Source organism: Quercus robur, chromosome 3, assembly GCF_932294415.1.
Source record: "Quercus robur chromosome 3, dhQueRobu3.1, whole genome shotgun sequence".
Classification (NCBI taxonomy): Eukaryota; Viridiplantae; Streptophyta; class Magnoliopsida; order Fagales; family Fagaceae; genus Quercus; species Quercus robur.
In genome coordinates, this window is record NC_065536.1 from 2,705,881 (window position 1) to 2,726,007 (window position 20,127).

The 20,127-nt window shown below is 32.9% G+C and overlaps 2 protein-coding genes across 2 annotated transcripts; both read left to right on the forward strand.

The window, feature by feature from the left end:
- Positions 1-7,713: 7,713 nt before the first annotated feature.
- LOC126720019 (nuclear transcription factor Y subunit B-4-like) lies at positions 7,714-8,487 on the forward strand. Its single transcript, XM_050422502.1, has one exon. The coding sequence runs from the start codon at positions 7,754-7,756 to the stop codon at positions 8,201-8,203; it is 450 nt and encodes a 149-aa protein (XP_050278459.1). The 5' UTR covers positions 7,714-7,753; the 3' UTR covers positions 8,204-8,487.
- Positions 8,488-16,586: 8,099 nt separating this feature from the next.
- LOC126716528 (uncharacterized) lies at positions 16,587-18,775 on the forward strand. Its single transcript, XM_050417343.1, has 3 exons — positions 16,587-17,213; positions 17,319-17,550; positions 18,294-18,775. The coding sequence occupies exons 1-3, from the start codon at positions 16,587-16,589 to the stop codon at positions 18,773-18,775; spliced, it is 1,341 nt and encodes a 446-aa protein (XP_050273300.1).
- Positions 18,776-20,127: the final 1,352 nt, after the last annotated feature.

Genomic DNA, 20,127 nt, shown 5'->3' on the forward strand with positions numbered 1-20,127 from the left:
CAACTGACAAGCACAAGCCAACCTTATTTTCATAACCAAGACCCCTATCTATATTTTAATTTATAAACAATATCATATAACCCACAAAAAATCCCCCATTTGAAGGAATTTGCATAACTTGACCTGCCCAGATAGCAACGCACATATTTTGGCTTGTCTATATCTAGTGCTTGATTCTCCGGGGGGGGTCAATGCTTAGGTTTATTCACACTCTCCCCTTCTCTCTCTCGGGGTGGGTTTATGATTTTTTTTTCCCTGAAGCGTGGGTTTGTGAATGAAATAAGATTCAATACTTGTAATTTTTTTTTTGGTATTGGTTTGTGAATTTTTGTAATTTTTTTTAATTAAAAAATGTCATGTCATTAAAAAAATTCAAGTTATTGTTTTGTTAGTCACGTAAATAACACTGCTGATGGCGGTTAGTAAAATGACTAATACAACTCATTTTTAAATTTTAAAGGATCAATTGTGTTCAATTGAAATTTGAGGGATCAATTGCACACATATAATAAACTTGAGAGACCAACATTGTAGTTTCGCCTTTGCATTTTCTTTCTTAAATTTCATTTCTAACTACTAACAGATGGTAATTTTTTTTCTTAAGGGAAAACAGATGGTCAGTTGATTGCAAAAAAACCTTAAAAAGTATACAGAATTGTAAAAGAGTTTATTTCTTAAAACAACATAAAAAAATTCGGCATATTGGTTATAGTAGAAATTGCCATAGTACACTGATAATAATATATTTTTGCTCAATTACGTTAGGAGATTTAAAAGTTATATTCAATAATGAATTAAAAAAAGTGTAATCTATTTATTTTTGTTTATTTTTAAAAGTAAATATTGCCAGAGGAGTGGGGTCAAGGGGCAATTGACCCCGGGCTGTCCCAAATGACAACTTGAGAGAGAGAAAGAGAGATTTAATTAACCTATAAACTCATTTAACTGGTAATGGTGCCAATCTGAAAATAAAGTGAAAATTTGAAAGGGAAAAAATAGTAGAAAAAACATCAACTACAATAATCATGGGTTAACTTTTGATTTCAAGAACAATACCGCACATACAAGTACTAATTATGCACATGATGAAAAAGCTTCTAAAAAAATTTATGCACATTAAAAAAGATACTGGCAGCTAAGGATAATTTCCATTGTCAACTTAAAAAAATGCATAATATTGATAAAATTTTGCTCTAGAATTATTATTATTATTTTTTTGGTTGAGAAAGGCGCTTTAAAAATTAGCTAGTGAAGACTAAAAAACAAACAAACAAACCTAGTTAGTGAAGAATGAAGATAATGGCCATACATATTAGGTATGATTAATCTTCTCACCCTCATTCTAGAACTTGTTTAGGTTCACAATTTTAGTTCGTTTAAAGAACAATAATGATTTTCTCTAAAGAGTTCTGACTTTAATCTAAATTAATAAAATATATAATAAAGTGGTTAGAATCTTCTCCATTTGATTCCTCTTCAGGCAATTACCTTGAAAAGATGTGCAAAAAAAGTATTAAGCGATTTGCATATATTTTTATGCAAGGATTTGGCCTATTTAACCTATTCTATCATTATCTATGGAGCATGGCTATCCCAAATGACAACTTGAAACCATCCTAATCCTTTGGAAAGTGATGAACTCAAGAAATCTATTGGAAAATGATTAACTCAAGAAATGAATACAACTTTTAAAGGGCAAGAAGACATATATAATCCGGACTATCGGGTGCAATCATGGAAAGGGAATCCTAACAAAGTTGAGCTATGGCCTATCAGCTATGAAAGAGAGGTACAACTAGCTAGTATATTCTTCTAATGTCCTCGAAGTACTTTCAAGTGTATCTAGGGTTTTTCAGGATCTTTGTATGGGGGTAGTGTCAAAGTCACATACCCATTTATTCAACTCACATTTTGTATTTATTAGCCAACCTAACCATTATAGTTTTAAACTTCAAAATAGTTCAATTAATAGCTTTAGCTTTATACAACTCTATATTATATGTTTGAGCACATTTTCTAGAGCATGCGACAAGCACAAGCCCCATTATTTTACTTAGCAAGAGACAAAATTCAATGTTTAATTTGCATAGAAATAATGCCCCATTAAAATTGAACCTGCATACTTTACCAGATTAATGAATGTTGAAGACAATTTTCAAAAGCACTAGCTAGGGTAGGGTAGCCCCTACTAACAAAGTGCTGCTTTATGATACTTTACATTATATTAATTTAAGCATATTTTCTAAAGCGTGTGACAAGCACAAGCCAACCTTATTTTCATAACCAAGACCCCTATCTATATTTTAATTTATAAACAATATCATATAACCCACAAAAAGCATTGGTGGTAATGATGGCAAGTACTGACAATATAAACTCATGAATGCAACCCGAGTAGAGTTACATTTATGCTATACCCAATTGGACAGTTTTGAATTATAATCAAAGTGGCTCAAAGTTTATGAAACTATATACAATATTTTCATATAATTAGTGCCTATTCAGCATATTCATACTTTGATACCATGCGAGCTTTGGCGCAACCACTTTTGTGTCCAATGAATGCTTGATTCTCCTCATTCCTATTTGACTATTTGCCTATATATTCAATTTTTAACATGCCTCGTGATACACGGTGTAGAAAATTCTAATCACACTTCACTTGCATTGGCGCAGAAATTTTTTTTCATTTTAATGGAGATTCAACTTTTAAAGTGGCTATGTACGACAAGACCATATATGTATAATGCAAACTCTTTTAATAAAGCATTATTACTAGCAATATTATACAGAGAGCCCCTAAAAACTAAAGAAAATTGTTGTATTTTAATATTTTATTTACTACTAAGAATTAGCCATCTTCATTTTAATAGTTCTCGACGTATGAAGATTTTTATCTTTTGTTAATAGAAAGTGATGAGTAGGGGTCCAATTATTGATAAAATTAGATTTCATCTTTAGCGGGCGAAAGTATGAAGATTTTTCTTCTTCATCATTTAAGAATTATAATTCTATTAAAATGATTATATTAAAATGCAAGAATAAATTAACACATAAAAAATAAACTAGAGTATAATTAATATTCAATGTTAAAAAAATATATAATTAAAAGAAAAGATACTGCATCAAAAAAAGAAAAAGAAAAGATACGATAATTATTTCTTAACACATTTCAACTTTATAATTAGCTATATATGAAAACATAACTTGTTTGTGTAATAAATTTCACAACAATTTTCCTTGACTATAAAGTTAAAAAAGGCTATCCTCAATTCTCTTACATAAACAAAATTAAGTTGTCAAAGATTTTTTTTTTATAGCTTAGAGAAAATAAAAATGATGAGAGAAAAATGTATTTTGAGAAGATGCAAAAACCAAATAATTAAGTTTGACACAAAAAGAGTGCTTTCAATTCAACTCTATTGAGTTTCGATACTACTCAACATAATATCCAACAATCATAAACTAGCATGATACAGAGAGCCCCTAAAACTAAAGAAAATTGTTGTATTTTAATATTTTATTTACAAAGAATTAGCCATCTTTATTTTAATAGTTCTCCACGTATGAAGATTTTTATTTTTTGTTAACAGAAAGTAAGTAGGGATCCCAACATTTTGCCCATTTCAAAAAATCAATCCAGCATTTTGCCCTCTTTTCCAAATTAATTAGGGAAATGCCCTTATTTTGAAACTTGATTTTCTCAAAATTGAGTTAAACCCTATAGTGACGTTTTTAAGGATCCTATAGTGACGTTTTAAGGACCTATAGTGGCGTTTTTTAATCTGATTTCCATTATAGGCAAAAAAAAGAAAAAAAATTGCATGTAACTCGATTTCATGGAGATCGGATTACAAAATGCTACTATAAGTCCTTAAAATGTCACTATAGGCTCCTTAAAACACCACTATAGAGCTCCAAATTTTTTTTTTATAACTCGATTTTGAGTAAATCGAGTTTTAAAAGAGGGGCATTTCTCTAATTAGTTTGTGAAATGGGGCAAAATGCTAGATTTTTTTTTTTGAAAGAGACATTTGCCCATTTTCTTCGTCCAATTATTGATAAAATTAGATTTCAACTTTGGCGGGCCAAAGTATGAAGATTTGTTTTTTCATCAGTTATGAATTAAAATTATATAAAAATGCAAGAATAAATTAATACATGAAAAATAAAACTAGAGTGTAATGTTAAAAAAAATATAATTAAAAAAAAAAGACATGATAATTGTTTCTTAACTCATATCTTAATTGGCTATGAAAACATAACTTGATATTCTTCCAAATCATAAAAATATTTCGTGTAATAAATTTCACAACAATTTTTCTTGACTATAAAGTTAAAAAAGGGTATCCTAAATCCTCTTATATAAATAAAAAAATAAAAAGTTGTCAAAGATTTTTTTTTATAGCTTAGAAAAAATAAAAAATGATGGGAAAGAAAAATGTATTTTGATGGTTTTCTTAGGTATATCAACACATAAACATACAAATTAAAGCATATTATCTTCCATTATATTTATTGCTTTTTTTTTCTCTCAAAAAAAAAATCTTTATTGCTTTTTTTTTCCTTATAACTATAAATTTGTTCATATTTTGTATTCAAGAAAATAGAGTGATTAATAAAATCATTTCAAAAATAAAATTTCTCTCGAAATTAGCTCTAGAGAGAAAACAAGAGTAAGTGGGGAGGGATGAGGGCACCTTGAGGTTTCGATGGTTTGTGTATAAGTGAGCAACACTTCTTGAGGTGGTTGATTTCTTCAATATGGTAGAACCACTTGAAATATGGTATTTCTTAAAAAAAAAAAAAAATGGTGGGGGAAGGGGGCATACCGCATATGTGTGGTTGGTTTAGTTGGTCATTTTCATTTCTTTGAATCTCTTTGGACTAATTTAATTCTTGAGTGGAGACTGGATGCTACCTTTGGAGTTTAAATTTTTTTTGTTTATATATATATTACCATACATCCTATATCATAAGGTGGAAATTTGTGAGTTCTAGTAATTAGTTCAACTGGTAAACTCTCTTATCGTTAAATAAAAGATTTAAGGTTGATCTCCGCCTACACCAAAAACCAATTTATATCTTGGCCTAATGATAAGGAACAATCATCAAAAGTGAGTATCATTGGTTAAAACTTCTTCAAAAAGAAAAAGAAAAATAAGGGAGGAAAAATTCAGGTTCATAGCCCGCTTGATCTAAAAGTGGTAATGTCCTTGGCTAATCATGGAAACCTTATCTAGACGTGACCTCTGTGATCAGCCCTACCAAAATTTCAATAGCATCAACTGGTGTAGATTACGATTTGAATTGACTCCCGAGGATTAAATTGGTGATCATTGTATGCCTTCAAATCACATACAAGTAACTTGGTGCATGATTGTATGCTTTCAAATTTTCAATAGAGATAGTATTGTAATGAAATCACATAGGATTGAACCTTTGTCATTAGAACTCATCCTAGGCCGTGTTTAACTTAATTGGTGATTGTATGGTTTCATTATTAATCTAAGGTATAATTCTATAGCATCTTATCCAAAGTGAAAAGAGTTTCAGAGCTTGACCAAAACCTAACCATATATGCAAGATTTAAATTCATAAAGGAAATGATTTTGCCGCCAAATTGAAAGACAAAGACATAAAGATATTATAAACCTAGAAGATAAACTAAGCAAGCGCATACTGAGGCAAAAAATAAGGTTTATAATCAGTTCTTTTTAGGTACAGTTCGGTTGAGACCATCCCAAAACTTGAAACGTGCACAAATGTCGCCCACTCATTTGGATGGTACAAACTGCATCAATATTTTAAGCTATATTGATGTAGATCATGTAAATGCCATTAATCAGATTATATGGGTCTATGACTCTAAGTGGAGTGTAGTGGAGGGGACCAAATTTGTACTATAATTGATACGGCTTTCAAGGTTTTATATTTATTCAAAACCATATCATTCCCAAAATATATATGGCTGCTGGGTTGGAAAACTAATCAACTTACTAAAATTGGCCAAAATGGGGATATACCCCTTTCGCTGAAACTTTCCAGCAAAATGCCTCCTGTCTGAAACTATTTAGGGATATGTCCCCTGTTTTAAACTCGATTTTCTAAAAATTGAGTTTCAATGAAAAACTTGATTTGGCGAAAATCAAGTTATAAGCAATCAAACTTAAAAAAAATAAATAAATAAAATAAAAAATTGCATGGAACTCAAGTTCCATGCAGAAATTTTCAAGAAACTCGATTTTCAGCAAATCGAGTTTTTCATTGAAATTTGATTTTCTAAAAATCGAGTTTTTCATTGAAACTCGATTTTTTTAAAATCAAATTTCAAAACAGGGGCATATCCCTAAATAGTTTAAAACTAGGGGCGTTTTGCTAGAAAGTTTTGCAAAAATGGGTAAAACCCTATTTTGACCTACTAAAATGTGAAAGCCCTATTCTTTATTCACTTTTATTTGAAACAAAATTTAACTTTTTTCAATAAAAATGGGAAGGGGTGAGCAATTATGACTTTCTATTTAAGCATGACCATAATATATAATTCTCTTTTTATTAAATAACTAATGTCTGAGAGATTTAAATGAAAGAGGAGTCTCAAATAGGGGATCTGCAAACACTTACTCCAATGAGTTGGGCCATAAATCTGGTACATGATGCATTAGGTGAATGAAATCACTAAAGTTAGGTCCACGTTGAGCTCTAGTGATATGACATGACTAATTCGGTGTCTTGACAAAAAAAAGTTTTCTATTAACAAAATCTTGCTACTTTGCTAGACACTAAGGTGCGGTTTGGATTGGACTTATTTATATCTGCGTTTTTCTCCTTCATGTTTCTTTTTTTTTTTTTTTTTTAACCTGAAGTTGGTTTCATGTGGGGGACAAACCTGCCAGTGGGTCCTGTGCACTGTGCACGGGACCCACTAGCACTTTGGACGTCTACATATTGGTTTGAAATGGCACTGTTTAACCTAAAAAACATCCATACCAATACTTGTAAAAATGTGTAAATATACAAAACATGAACAATAACCGTGCATATATGCACGGTTACTATTCATGTGCAAACGATTTTTTTATTCTTTTTTTCTCCCCCTTTCATCATGCTCTCTCATCTGTCTTCTTTTCACAACAAAGAAAGAAAGAGGTGGGTGGGGGCCATGTGGGTAGTGGTTTGCTTGATATAATAAAAAATTAAAGAAATATTATTATTTAAATAAAATAGATGATAGAATAGATAAATTGATGTGTGTGTTTTGTAAAAGTGGATGTGTAAAATAGAAAAAATATGTTTTTTCTTGCAAAATAGACAAGAATTTTGCACGGACTGATGCGGTTGCTCTTTGATTAACAGGAGTCTGATACGTTGATTCCCTATCTCTTTACATATGGTAAAACCATTTGACATCGACAACTTCAATATCAGCTATAGATTTAGCGGAACTTTATTTTAATATTTCGAAGTCAAACTTTGAAACATAGACCCTAGTGCTATTGCATCACCAAGATCATGTCCCTACCTAGGCTTTTACATCATAGATCATACCATTATGACCATGGTGACACACCTTGACATGCAACATATATATCCACAATTGTTTTATGTACATAACATGTTTCATGCACATAGACACATGCATATACATGATATACATACTTTCATCTATATAAGTGAAGATACAAGATCCACAAGCAACATGTCCGTGTTTGAGAAGAACAAAATTCATTTGATTGCCAAGCCAACTTTAGAAATGGATGATGAGCAAGAAAGATTGTTTCCAATTGCAAACGTGGGTAGGATCATGAAGCAAATCCTTCCCCCAACAGCAAAGATTTCCAAGGAAGCCAAACAAACTATGCAAGAAAGTGCAACTGAGTTCGTAAGTTTTGTCACAGCGGAGGCATCTGATAAGTGTCACAAAGAGAACAGAAAGACTGTCAATGGGGATGACATCTGTTGGGCTTTGAGAACTCTAGGTTTTGATAACTATGCTGAGGCTATAGTACGGTACTTATATAAATATAGAAAGGCTGAAAGGCTAAAAGCTAATCAAAACAAAGGTAATAGTACTCCTGACAACCATGAAGAAGAATCAAACTATAGAAGTGGAGGTCAACATGGGAGGCAAACTGAGCTTCCTATCCCATTAGAGTTTAGAGTTATGGAGAGGGGTGACAACTCTCAAGCAAGACCATCTTGAACTATAATATTGTCTACTGCATGATATGATGTGATAATGAATAAGACCACTACTGGAGGTAGAGGTTCAAGCCATGTGTGTGGATGTAATCAACTGAGAAAGATTTAAATCTATCTTTCTTCAATACTTTTGTAGTTTAAGGTAAATTTGCATCTTTCTGCTCCACTTCATGTATCATTTTCTTCATATTGTACTTTTTTTTTTTCTTCCTCTCTTTTGCTGAAGGAGGAGAGGAAATTCTGTAGAAGGTGATAAACAATGTATGTAGTTTGGCTTGCACTTAATTTGCAGTTTTCATGACAGATCTTAATGTTATATGATGGTACATAGAACTTCTATAGAAAGCATTCCGGTATTTTAATTTAAAAAGAAAACAATATGTGAAATTTATTTCTACATTAATTGAAATTCAAATTTTGATCATTAATTTTTAGTTATTGGAGTTTTATTTGAGAACTAGTCGCTAACCCGTGCGAAGCACGGGAAAACTATTGTGTACGAAGATTTAAACAATTCTTTGTTTTTTCATCTTTGATTTCACATTAGGATTCCTATCCTTGATATGAAACATTAAATTACGAAATGGAAAATATAAATCAAACTTAAATTAAAATTAAAATTAGGATTTCAATCCTTACATCCTCAAATATCCAATAAATGCTAAAATATCAATTTCCAATAAATTGAAAGACAACTTTAAAGTACTTTTTGTATCTTCTTCCATTGTTGTTCTTACATTTATTTGAAGTACCACTAATATAAGGTTGTCAATAAATTACGTTGAGAAATGTATTACGATATGCAGAAGTTAGATATCAAATTTGTAATTTTGCTATATTAAAAAAAAAAAAATGCACTTCTCAAGCTTAATTTTTTTGTCAGTTTCTATAACAGAGTCAAAAACTTTCTTAACTATATAGAATTCCCATCTAAACTTGAGATTATATTCATTTAATTATATTTGGAAAATAAATGTTTTTCCATTCAGCTTCCATCAACTTCCATACACTTGAGAATCCCATCCGAGGCTCTACTTCCTTCGAGCTTAATCTCAGTGGTCTGCTTGGGCTACAATCTTCGGTCTTTCCTTAAGCTTCTTGAGTTTGATATGATCCTTCCACATTCGCCTTTCCAATTCTTTTGCTTCAATCTCTTCATCATTCGCTTACCCTTCTTAGGAATGATACCATAGACAAAGCCGCGAGCTTTGCAAACTTCCATCAACTTCAGCATATACTTGAGAATCCCATCTTGTGCTCTACTTCCTCCGAGCCTGATCTCAGTGGAATGCTTGGGCTTCTACTTCTCTGCAGCTTGTTGGGCTAAAATCTTCGGTCTTTCCTTAAGCCTCTTGAGTTTGATACGATCCTTCCACATTCGCCTTATCCGCTATGTTGTCACACTTAACTAAGTCATCAACTTCTAAATCCAAACTGTTGCCCAATGTGTCACCAACCAGCATAAGGTGGTTCATTGAATCAAATTACAACAACCCTCTGGTTGATGAGAAAAGCACTTGGAAAAAAAAAAAAAAAAAAACAAAATCATTAATCTTACTAATTTTGTTTCACTCCCCAAGCTATACAGCCACTCTAGGACTAAAACGAAAAGTTGTACCAGGCTCCCTAATAGCACAGGGTTCTATTACATTGAACATCAAAATCAATCCACAGTCAAAAACCCAAATTAATTTTCTATTCCTACCTTATCTCAAAAACCAAACAAAACATAATTATTGTTGAAAGCTAATGAATTCACAAATATTGTGCCAAATAGCCCCTTTTCTTTATTCAATCAAACCCATCTTCCTGATGACCCCAAACCTATAAAAATCCCTAAAAAGTCTTAGATTACAACAATTCAAATATTAATATACAAGACCCAACATCCTATAATAGATTTATAAACAAACCCACATTTCAAAAAAAAAAAAAAATATATATATATATATATATATATAAAACCCCAATTCTCAGAATTTCCAAAAACTGAATCTTTTAAACAGATAGAAATGAATCAAACACAAATTCTATAAAATTATTAAATAACACGTAAAACAGGTCCACAACAGAATTAATTCAAAGGACCAGATTAAGTTATACAACAATTTCAATAGCCATAAAACAAAGTGGTTGACAAATGACAGCAAAAGTTATACTCTTACACTACTGGGGTTTAATGTGACTTATAAATTCTGACTTATATCTTTGACTTATATTATTTTATTTATATTATTCATCTGTGAAATTACTCAATGTCTACAATTTCCTAAAAAACCTTTTTGGCTTTCTGAAATTTGGAATAAAGAGTGCTGTTATAAGGTTATTATAAATTAGCCATCTACTTTGTATTGGGTTTTATATCAATAAAACATCTAACCCAATATATATGGTTGTTAATAGGTCAATCATAGATTCAAGGAGTTCAAGAGAAAGGGGATGAGACACTATGAGCTGTTGGGCACTCTTTTCAATTCAAACACAGCCACGGGTTTCCTCCAAATGTCATCTGCCCAACCAGCTCCCAATAGTGATGAAGAGAGAGAACTTGATGCAGCCTTTCTATCTGAGGGGGTACATGTCAATGTCAGCATCGATGGTTTGGATGACGTGGAGGAGCTGCCCACACCGAGTGAAGCCCAAAGCCGGAGGCAAGCTGAAAAGCGGCCAGCTGAACCGTCTCATTCAAGTGGAAAAAGGAAGAAAGGGCACTCCCTTGAATCCATGACTGAGGCAATATGGGGTTTTACTGACATGAGGAACCATCGGGGGAAAAAGTCCATCAACACTGGAGACTCTGCTGTGGGGGCTGCCAATGAGTCAATTACAGCAGCTGTAACTCTTCTGAACCAGCACACCGATGTCGATCATGTCACGTATTGCAAGGTCATACAAGAGCTTCATAATGCCAAGAGTAGAGCCGCTTTTTTTGCCATGACGGTTGATAGAAGAAGGGCCTGGATTAAGTTTATTGGGGGTGGATTGCAATAGTGGTGGTTGTGGTTGATAGTCTAGGAAGTTAACTGATGATGTGCGCCGTGTAGACAGCCTAGGAAGTTAATTAGTACTCTTAGTTTGGTTTAATGTGAATACGCAAAGTTTGTATTATGTTAATACTATGAACAATGTTTGCATTATGCCTTCCTTTATTATGTTAACCTCCTTGGGACATGTATGGTATTTATGTAAGAAATATGTTTTGTGGTTATCGTGTCTTCTATGAATTTCTAACTTTGGTGACATATATATATATATATATGTAAAAAGTAAGCTGCTGCATTCCATTTTGTAAATTTCTTTTTTGTGTCACATATCTGCTTCAGACGTTGTCAGCTATTTTAAGAATGTAGTATTTTATTGAGCATACAAGTGACATTGGCTGGAATGAGTATTTGGCTTATCCTTTCTCTTTTGTTAGTTATTTGTAGTTTTGGTGGAATTAGTTTGAAAGCAGCACATGAATTGTCTGCAAATTTTGTATACAACTTTGGCTAATAAAAGGATTGTAATTTCTATGAAATCTGCAAGTATGAGAGAGCCACGTCTGTTATAATTGATCCAGGTCTATATAGCTTGCATAAATCAGGTGCATTTTGGGTCTCAGAGCAAAGGAGTGTACCATCTGCATATACGGTATTTACAGGTAAGGATTTTTGTTTATTGCCTCTCATTACTAAATCTTCATGCCTCCACAACCAGCTTTAGCTTTCAGGTATTCCTTTTTATAAATCTTTGTTTCATTCTTTGTTAATTATGATTTGATTTTGCTGGAAGTATCAGTTTCTTCGTTGAAAAATTTTAGATTAAGTCTCCCTTTTTCTGCTTTATGTAAGCTTTATTAATTTTGTTTCTTGCTGCTGGTTTTTTGTTTGTGTTGCAAAAATATCAACTTCTTAATTAGAGGTTAGAGTGTGTTCTTTCTCTTCTTCACTAATAATAATGGAACTACTATGGAAGTGGGGTTGGGTTTGGATCCTTCCAGCCTGTCCTTATTGATCTTATAAAACCAAGAAAAGATAGATGCATTTGCTTGCATTCACTTCTATTATTTTGTGAACATTGTAACAAGTTAAAAAATTGAGCTAACATTGTCTTTGGGTGTGTATTTGAGCTTTGACCTGCTTTTGTAGGCTTTGAAAGGCTCTGTCTTTTTTTTTTATTAATTTTTTTTCCTGTTTGGGTTTAGATCAAATGTCTTTTCTTAGAATATTTAAACACGTTAAATAGTATATCTGATGTACTTTTACTCCAATAATAATTGAACAGGAACAAGTAGAGTATATAATTGCAGTTTTTCCTTCTCTTAACTAGAGCTTTTGAACTCATTTTGGAGGGCTTTTTTTTCCTCAGAAATCAAAAACTGCATAATTTGTGGAAATCTACAAGGAGAGGTACTATATGTAGCCTTAGCTCTTGTTTACTGCTCTAGGGCACTTCAATTCATAGGAAATGATTTATTTTCTAGTAATTAGAAGGATGTACTGAAGTTTGCTTTCAGACCACTGTTCACAGATGTTCACTAATTTCTTATTCTTTTCCTTTCTTCTGCTTTGCATGCATTTCTGGGTGAATAAAGTATATCAACCTGACTGTCATACGTTCTAGGAATCTGTTTTGTTAATGAGTTTGCTGTCAGGATTGGGATACTCACTACTGTACTTATATATATTCTCATTTTTTTAGGTACAATTTGATCAGCCTTTGACAAATAATCCGGAGAACAGTCAAGTGCCCAGAAGCCAATTGTTGCCTCTAAGAAGAAAAAAAGTAAATATACTTTCAGCACTTTACATTACTTCAATGAAATTACTACATTTATATCTTGAAGTCAAAAGTTTAACATTGGGCAACCTCTCAAGATTTAAAGAATGGATATATTATCATAGATTCACCTTCTCTTCTTTGATTGCCTGAATTGAGTATTATTAACAAGTATGTGCGTAGGTGATGCTTGAATGTAAACATGCATGAATATAATCATGATTGTATCATTTTATATGTGTGTATAACACACGCTTATGATAGGAAATAAGTTAATATTGATGCCAAGAATATGGGAACAGGTCAAAATAAGTTGATATTGAATTATTGATGCAATAATAAGCTAGTGTTTTAATTTCTTTGCTTACATCCATGATCCATCCCTTACTTCTGATAGGAAATAAACTCTGTTATACTATATATTAAACAGCTTTAGAATGGGTATTTTTGGTCTCGTGTCTGAATTAGTTGGATGTGCGTCGAAGGGCATGCAGTTTATCTTTTGCCTCTATTTTTGGGTGTTTTTTACATCAAAATTATGCCTTTGTGTATTTGCAGCTTTCCCACGGCATTACTTTAAACACAGGGTTGAGTTTAATTGTTGTTGTTGTTTTTAAATTATCAGGGAGGACCTCTAGTCAAATCTAACTTACCATGGTCAGCTAGAAGGGGAAATCTCTCTGAATACGATCGTGTCTTAAAAACAGCAGCAGATAGGTAATATATTAAAATATCATAATTGTGATGCTTCTGCAAGATTTATGATTCTTGCCTCATGTGCTGTTTAGTGCTCGGATTTTCGTTTGTTATATGAAGTTATGAATAGATCATTAGTTAACATGGATTGTTGACTCTGAGCTTTGTTAGCCTATTATTAAGTTTTAACAATCCAAATCTTGAAATTTTAAGACGCTATCAGAAAAATGCTCTATGTTCCTGAGACTAAAAACATTCTTTTGTAACAAGGTAAATGCGTAAATTGAAATGATTAGTGAATACTTCTAATGCTTGTTCTGCACAGACGTTTTTAAATTGCAAAATTGTTGTGAAAAACAGGGGGGGAAAGAAGGAAAAGGCAACAAACAGAAGGTTCAAAGCTAATTTCCTCACTAAACAAAATTACGTCTTCCAACTCTCGCACACACAATAAAGGCAATAGCTTCCATTTGATTTGAATCTGTCTTTAATTTTTTGTAGTTATTTTTCAATTTCTTCTTTTTGTTCTTCCTTTTTCTATTTGATAAATTTTTCTGGTTAGTTTCTCATCAACAAAATAATAATAATACTAATTGTGGTCTGTCATAATGTCATTCTGATGAATTAATCAGAGTTATAAAATTATGAACTCTAATATGTCTATTATCTTGTGAGTATATTTGTCATGCCTTACCCATGAGGTTGTTGGTCTTGTTTAAAAATGACCACTGCATGCCAGTTCACTTCACGGAAGCTTTACTCCATCACAGTCCAATGATTCTACACAAAAACCACTTGTCATAATCAATAGCATCCCACCCAACCTTTCCCAACTGTCTCAACAGCAGAGACCAGACCAGGAATAGGATCCAGTTAGCCTTTTGACAATGAAAGGTTGATTTCTGCACAAATCCTAGCCATGCTTTGCTTCGTAAGATGAAAGGTCTATTACAACATTTCCTTACTCGGAAAGAAATGCTAGAAGGCCTGTAATAAAATCCACACAGACAGTATTTATGGTATTTTCAATATTTATGGTATTTTCAATATTTATGGTATTTTAAAACTTATTAAAGAAGAAAAAAGAGCCATGTATATTGTAGTCAACCATTTATGTTGTAATCACTAATGAGGTAGTGACAATATATATACATCATGTCCATCTCCCATGTAGTACATTGATTTCAACATAATTCTTTGCAACTTAGTAGATTCATCATCTGGTTCCATCAGATTAGCAATTCGGCCTACTTGGTCCATTTCAGTCCATTTGGTACATTTCTAGACAATTTAGTCTATTCAGTCCACTGGTTACACTTCGGTCTATTACGGTCATTTCAGTCTATTCAGTCCATTAGGCATAATTCAGTCCAATGGGTATGTTTCAGTCCATTTTCAATACCACGAAGCTACATGCTCTAAAAGCAGTTTAATGATATTTTCCACGCACTCTCACAATCGGCTTTTCTTCTTGAGTTTTTGAAAAGGAATTAATGAATGTGAGTCAAATTATGAGCAATAATGAAGATACGTAATTATTTTTAGGAATATGAAAGTTAGTAATGAATGAGAATTGAATTGATGGCATAGGACAGGGTAAATGCCAACATCGTGGGTAAAAGCTAGTGAACATACCATAGGACAGGGTACCTTACTTGGCTGCACGTGCATGATTGGTCCGAAAACTTCAAAATGTACATTAATGACCACTTGGCAAATAAAACCCTACAAATAAAAAAGAGAGTGGCAGCAATTCAATACGAGTGAAAGTCATAGCTAAATATTAGATTGGTATATTTTCAGCTCATATTGATCCATTCAATATTTCACTTTGACATTCTTTCACCCATGTAAAACGCAAGGGCAATGCAATAGCTGATAAATTAACTAAATTAGCAAAGATCTTTCTCGAACCTTCAATTTTGGTTAGAAGACATCCATTGTGATGCTGCCAATCTTGTAATGTTTGATAGAAGTTTCTATTAATTCAATAAAGGACTAGTCTTATTTCTCAAAAAAAAAAAAAAAAAAAATCCATTTAGAGATTTTTTTTTTTTTTTTGGAAAAAAAAATTATTTCAAAAAATCATTACATTTTATGCTTTTTAATAGGTTAAGGAGGAAGTCAGGTGAACTCATACTTAATCTTGTCTATAGTAACTTGTCAATTGTATCCATAGAGTATTCCATGTATAGTAGTCAATTACTGCGGAGGCTCCTTCAACTAATTAAGCCATAACAAACTAATGGAATCCATTTACTTTTTTGAAAAGGTAATACTATTTTGTTCATATGTTGTATTTGAGTATAAGCCAATAATAATAATAATAATAATATCATTTTGAAGAAAATATATTAAATGAAATCATTTTAAATTTTCGAAATTTTTAAAAAAACTAAACCAAAGATAATATGTAAAATTATCAATGTCATAATAATCTCTTACAAATATTTCTTTGCTATTCCTTAAATTAGGTCTTCTTGTGTTTGACAAACCATATTTGTCTTGAAGTCGTAAAGGTTTAATATTGTTTGGATTATATGGTGAGATGAATTTATCAAACACTTGCCTCCAAGGTTGGCCACATATCCACTTGATGGACTTACATATTTTTGCCATTAGAAAGGGGTTAACTCACAATTTTTATTTTATTAAAATATTAACATCATTAAAAGAAAAGGAAAAAAAAAAAAATCATAGTGTACTCTACAAAGTAAAGCAATTTGTTCAATGTTTAGTAAGTCCATAATGTAGAATTAGCGAAGGCGCCTACATTTTTTTAGGCTGCAAGGTTCATGTGATTGTAGGATCTATCATAAAAAATCCCTTGAGAAGCAAGTTTCTATACATAGAGCAATATAGATATATATACATAAAGCGATATATATATATATATGTACTTCTTTATAGTGGCTGATGTGAACTTAATGGCTGCCCACAGGTGTGATTCAGTTATGGCCGACACCGATTCAGATCGTGATTCAGGCATGGCTAAGTCCGATTCAGATCGTGATTCAGGCATGGCTGAGTCCAATTCAGATCGTGATTCAGGCATGGTTGAGTCCGATTCAGATGAGTACGATAGTGAGGTGGAGCTCGAGATTGCCACAGCCTACGTTCAGCTGTGTATAGAGTACGTGCAAAAGTACTACATGAAGCGACCTATGTGCACTAGTATCCTGAGTGGGAGGTCATATGTGATTGAAGTACTAGAAGGAAATCCGCAAGTGTGTTATGACATATTCCGCATGGACAAGACCATTTTTAGACACTTGTGTAATGAGTTGAAGCGGTTGCACCTATTAAAGGAGGACACTGGTTGGGTTTCAGTTGAGGAGTTCGTTGGGACAATTCTATTTATCGTCGAACACAACGCTGAATACCGGGTAGCTGCCAACCGCTTCCAACATTCTCTCGAGACCATTCAAAGGCGGTTCCGGCGTACCTTGCGTGCTATCCATGCTTTGGGATGTATCATCATCCGACCTGACGTTGATGCAGCTGAGCTCCCTCAATCACTTCGAGGGAATGGGAAATATTATCCATGGTTTGAGGTATGCTTTGATTTTTCTTTTTTTGGTGCTATCCATGCTTACTTATTCACACTATATTGCACATAAGTGTAATTTATTAATTACAGCTACCTATTTTTTTTACAGAAATGTGTGGGGGCTATCGATGGGACGCACATAAGTGCTTCTACCCCATCCGGTAGGAACACCGCATTTAGAGATAGACGGAGTGATATCACCCAAAACGTGATGTGTGCATGCAACTTTGACATGCGGTTTACGTATGTGCATTCGGGATGGGAAGGGAGTGCAAATGATTCACGAGTCATGCAGGACGCACTTGGACATGCCGAGTATGAGTTCCCTTGGCCACCTAGAGGTGAAAAAAAAAAAAAAAAAAAAAAAATTTACCGCATTTGGTTTTCGATTTGGTCATTATTGCATCTGACTTCGCATTTCCAAAGTATTTTGTAGCATATTACAGATGTGAAAAACTATTCAAAATGGGATTATGGAGTAGCAGGATGAAATTCTTGTCTATGATAATTCTCAAAAAGGGTGTGAATTTTTGTGGGTTGTGTGGTTTATATGTCATATTTTTTTAAATCTCATGTCACATATTTTATTCATGAATGTCTTTTAATGGGTTTGTTTAAATTTGGATATTTACGTTAGATCACTTAGAAATCCAAACTGAGGTCAATGAGTTTGTAACTACTTTATATTTTGTCCTTTCTGTAAAAAAAAAAAAAAAAAAAAAAAAAAAAAAAAAAAAAAAAAAAAAAAAGCTTCTATACACTGCACTTGATTGGTAGCTAGGTAGTTTCATTATATCTAAACTAATTCTCTCAATACATGAACTGTGTGATTCATATTTAGCACTCTATATCATGGATAAAAGGCCGTGTAAAAGTTTGTCATCTCACTAGGGAAAGTTGCTTTCATGGAGTAGTAAGTTAAAGTCAGTCACTGCATGGTCACTCATTGTTTAAGCTGACATCAAAAAACTGTAGTGCATGCTTCGTATACATACATGTATAGATACACTTTGGTAGTAAGGAACTAGCAAGAATAGTTGTGTTGGGTAACATTAATTGGCAATGGTTATCACTCGTATTGCAGGATCGTACTACCTTGTTGACTCGGGGTACGCAATAGGCAGTGCATTCCTCCTCCCACACAAGTCCACACACTACCATGCCCAAGAGTTTCGGGGTGCAAACCGGCAGCCTAGTACCCCACAAGAGTTGTTCAATTATAGGCATTCCTCATTACGGATGGTGATTGAACGATGCTTTAGCGTCTTGAAGGCGAGGTTCCCGATCTTGACTGGAATGCACTCCTTCTCTATCTCTAGACAACGGGTGATTGTGACTGCTTGCTGTGCACTGCACAACTTTATTCGCATGTATAACCGGGCGGATGAAATGTTCCATGTGTGGGAAGGATCATTTGTGCGTAACAGCGACGCAAACCTAGCAGGAGCTGCACGCGTAGGCAGTGGGGGCACTGAAGAAGCTTTTAATTCTCGGGCACAACGAGCAATGTCGGAGTATCGTGATGTGATAACTGCTGCTATGTGGGCAGATTACATTGTTCAATGATTGAGCTTTTTGGGCATTATTTTATTAAAATGTGGATGACATGGAACTTTGTATAAGTCTAGATGAAGATTACTGTGTTTTGTTGTTGTTATAGGTTTGTATAACGGGGTAGTGAGCCTCTTTAATTTGGACTGTAGCGGCTCTTACTGTTGTTTTTGGTGAACTTAATGGCTGCCCATGAAGCTGGATTGTCAACATATATTAGTCACTTTTTGAATGGCTTTCACACAATTACACTACTCTCCCTCTTTTTGAAAAGCTAGATTCTATTTTGTCCCAAATACATATATCCTTTATAGGATTTTAGTGATAATACTTGTTACATTTGTTTATGTTCAAAGAAAATTTACAAAAAAAAAAAAAAAAAAAAAATCCTTCTTAATTATGATCAATATTTTTGTCACAAAAACATTGAGTACATTATTATCAATTAAAAAAATTGTTTGCAAAAAATTAATTAGTTATTTTGCATCATCACCAAAAGTAAGAAGAATGATTGTCAAATGAAAAGATAAAATATCAAATAATAGAAACTTAAAAACAAATATGCATTAATTGATATTTAAACATAAGAAATACCTCATTTATATTAATTGACTTAGGCGAATATTGAGCCAATTTTGCTAATAGGAGGGGGAGGGCTGCTTAATTGGTTTGCCGAGGATTGCAAAGGTACTGGTGTGTTTTGTGTGTGTATGTGAAAATGTATTATGCCTGACCCCAGTGGTAAAGAATTGTAACTGAATACATGCTTTGTGTTTATGACATCTTTTTCGTTTTTCTCCTTTTTGCAGGTATCACTACTCCATGAATCAAAGTTAATGCTTTGTTGGCTCTCTTTTCTGGTTACTATAAAAATATGATTAGCTATTGTCAACGTGGTTGGAGAGAGGATGGGTAGCCTTGGATAAACAGATAATAATGGATTATTATTATTAATAAGAACTTCTTGGGTTATTTCCCAGCCTCATGATTGATGATTATGTAATGTACTGTTCTTTAATTTCTATGAATTAAACTTATTTATTATACTAAAGAATATATTGCGGGCTTAGTTACATTTTTTTCATTCCTTCGGATATCTCAGCATCATCATTTGCGGGTACGACAGAGAAGCTAAGCGTAAGTGGATATAGAGGCAATATCCTGACAATGAACGGCCTATATTCAAGTATATATACTTACTATCATCAATAATAACTTTGTCAAATAATTACTATCATCAATAGAAGAGAATTGTAACTTACAATTCTCCTATGTTCCAATAAATTATCAGTACTATAAAAGTACCATTAAGCCAATAACATACTATTGTAAGAATCAAGAGTCAGCCCGATACATATTGTATACAC

Excerpts from the sequence above, each read along its gene's own strand:
- LOC126720019 (XM_050422502.1), top strand. The coding sequence starts at position 7,754 with ATGGATGATGAGCAAGAAAGATTGTTTCCAATTGCAAACGTGGGTAGG.
- LOC126716528 (XM_050417343.1), top strand. The coding sequence starts at position 16,587 with ATGGCTGCCCACAGGTGTGATTCAGTTATGGCCGACACCGATTCAGAT. Across the intron at positions 17,214-17,318 it reads AATATTATCCATGGTTTGAG|AAATGTGTGGGGGCTATCGA; the intron begins GTATGCTTTGAT and ends TTTTTTTTACAG. Across the intron at positions 17,551-18,293 it reads GTTCCCTTGGCCACCTAGAG|GATCGTACTACCTTGTTGAC; the intron begins GTGAAAAAAAAA and ends CTCGTATTGCAG.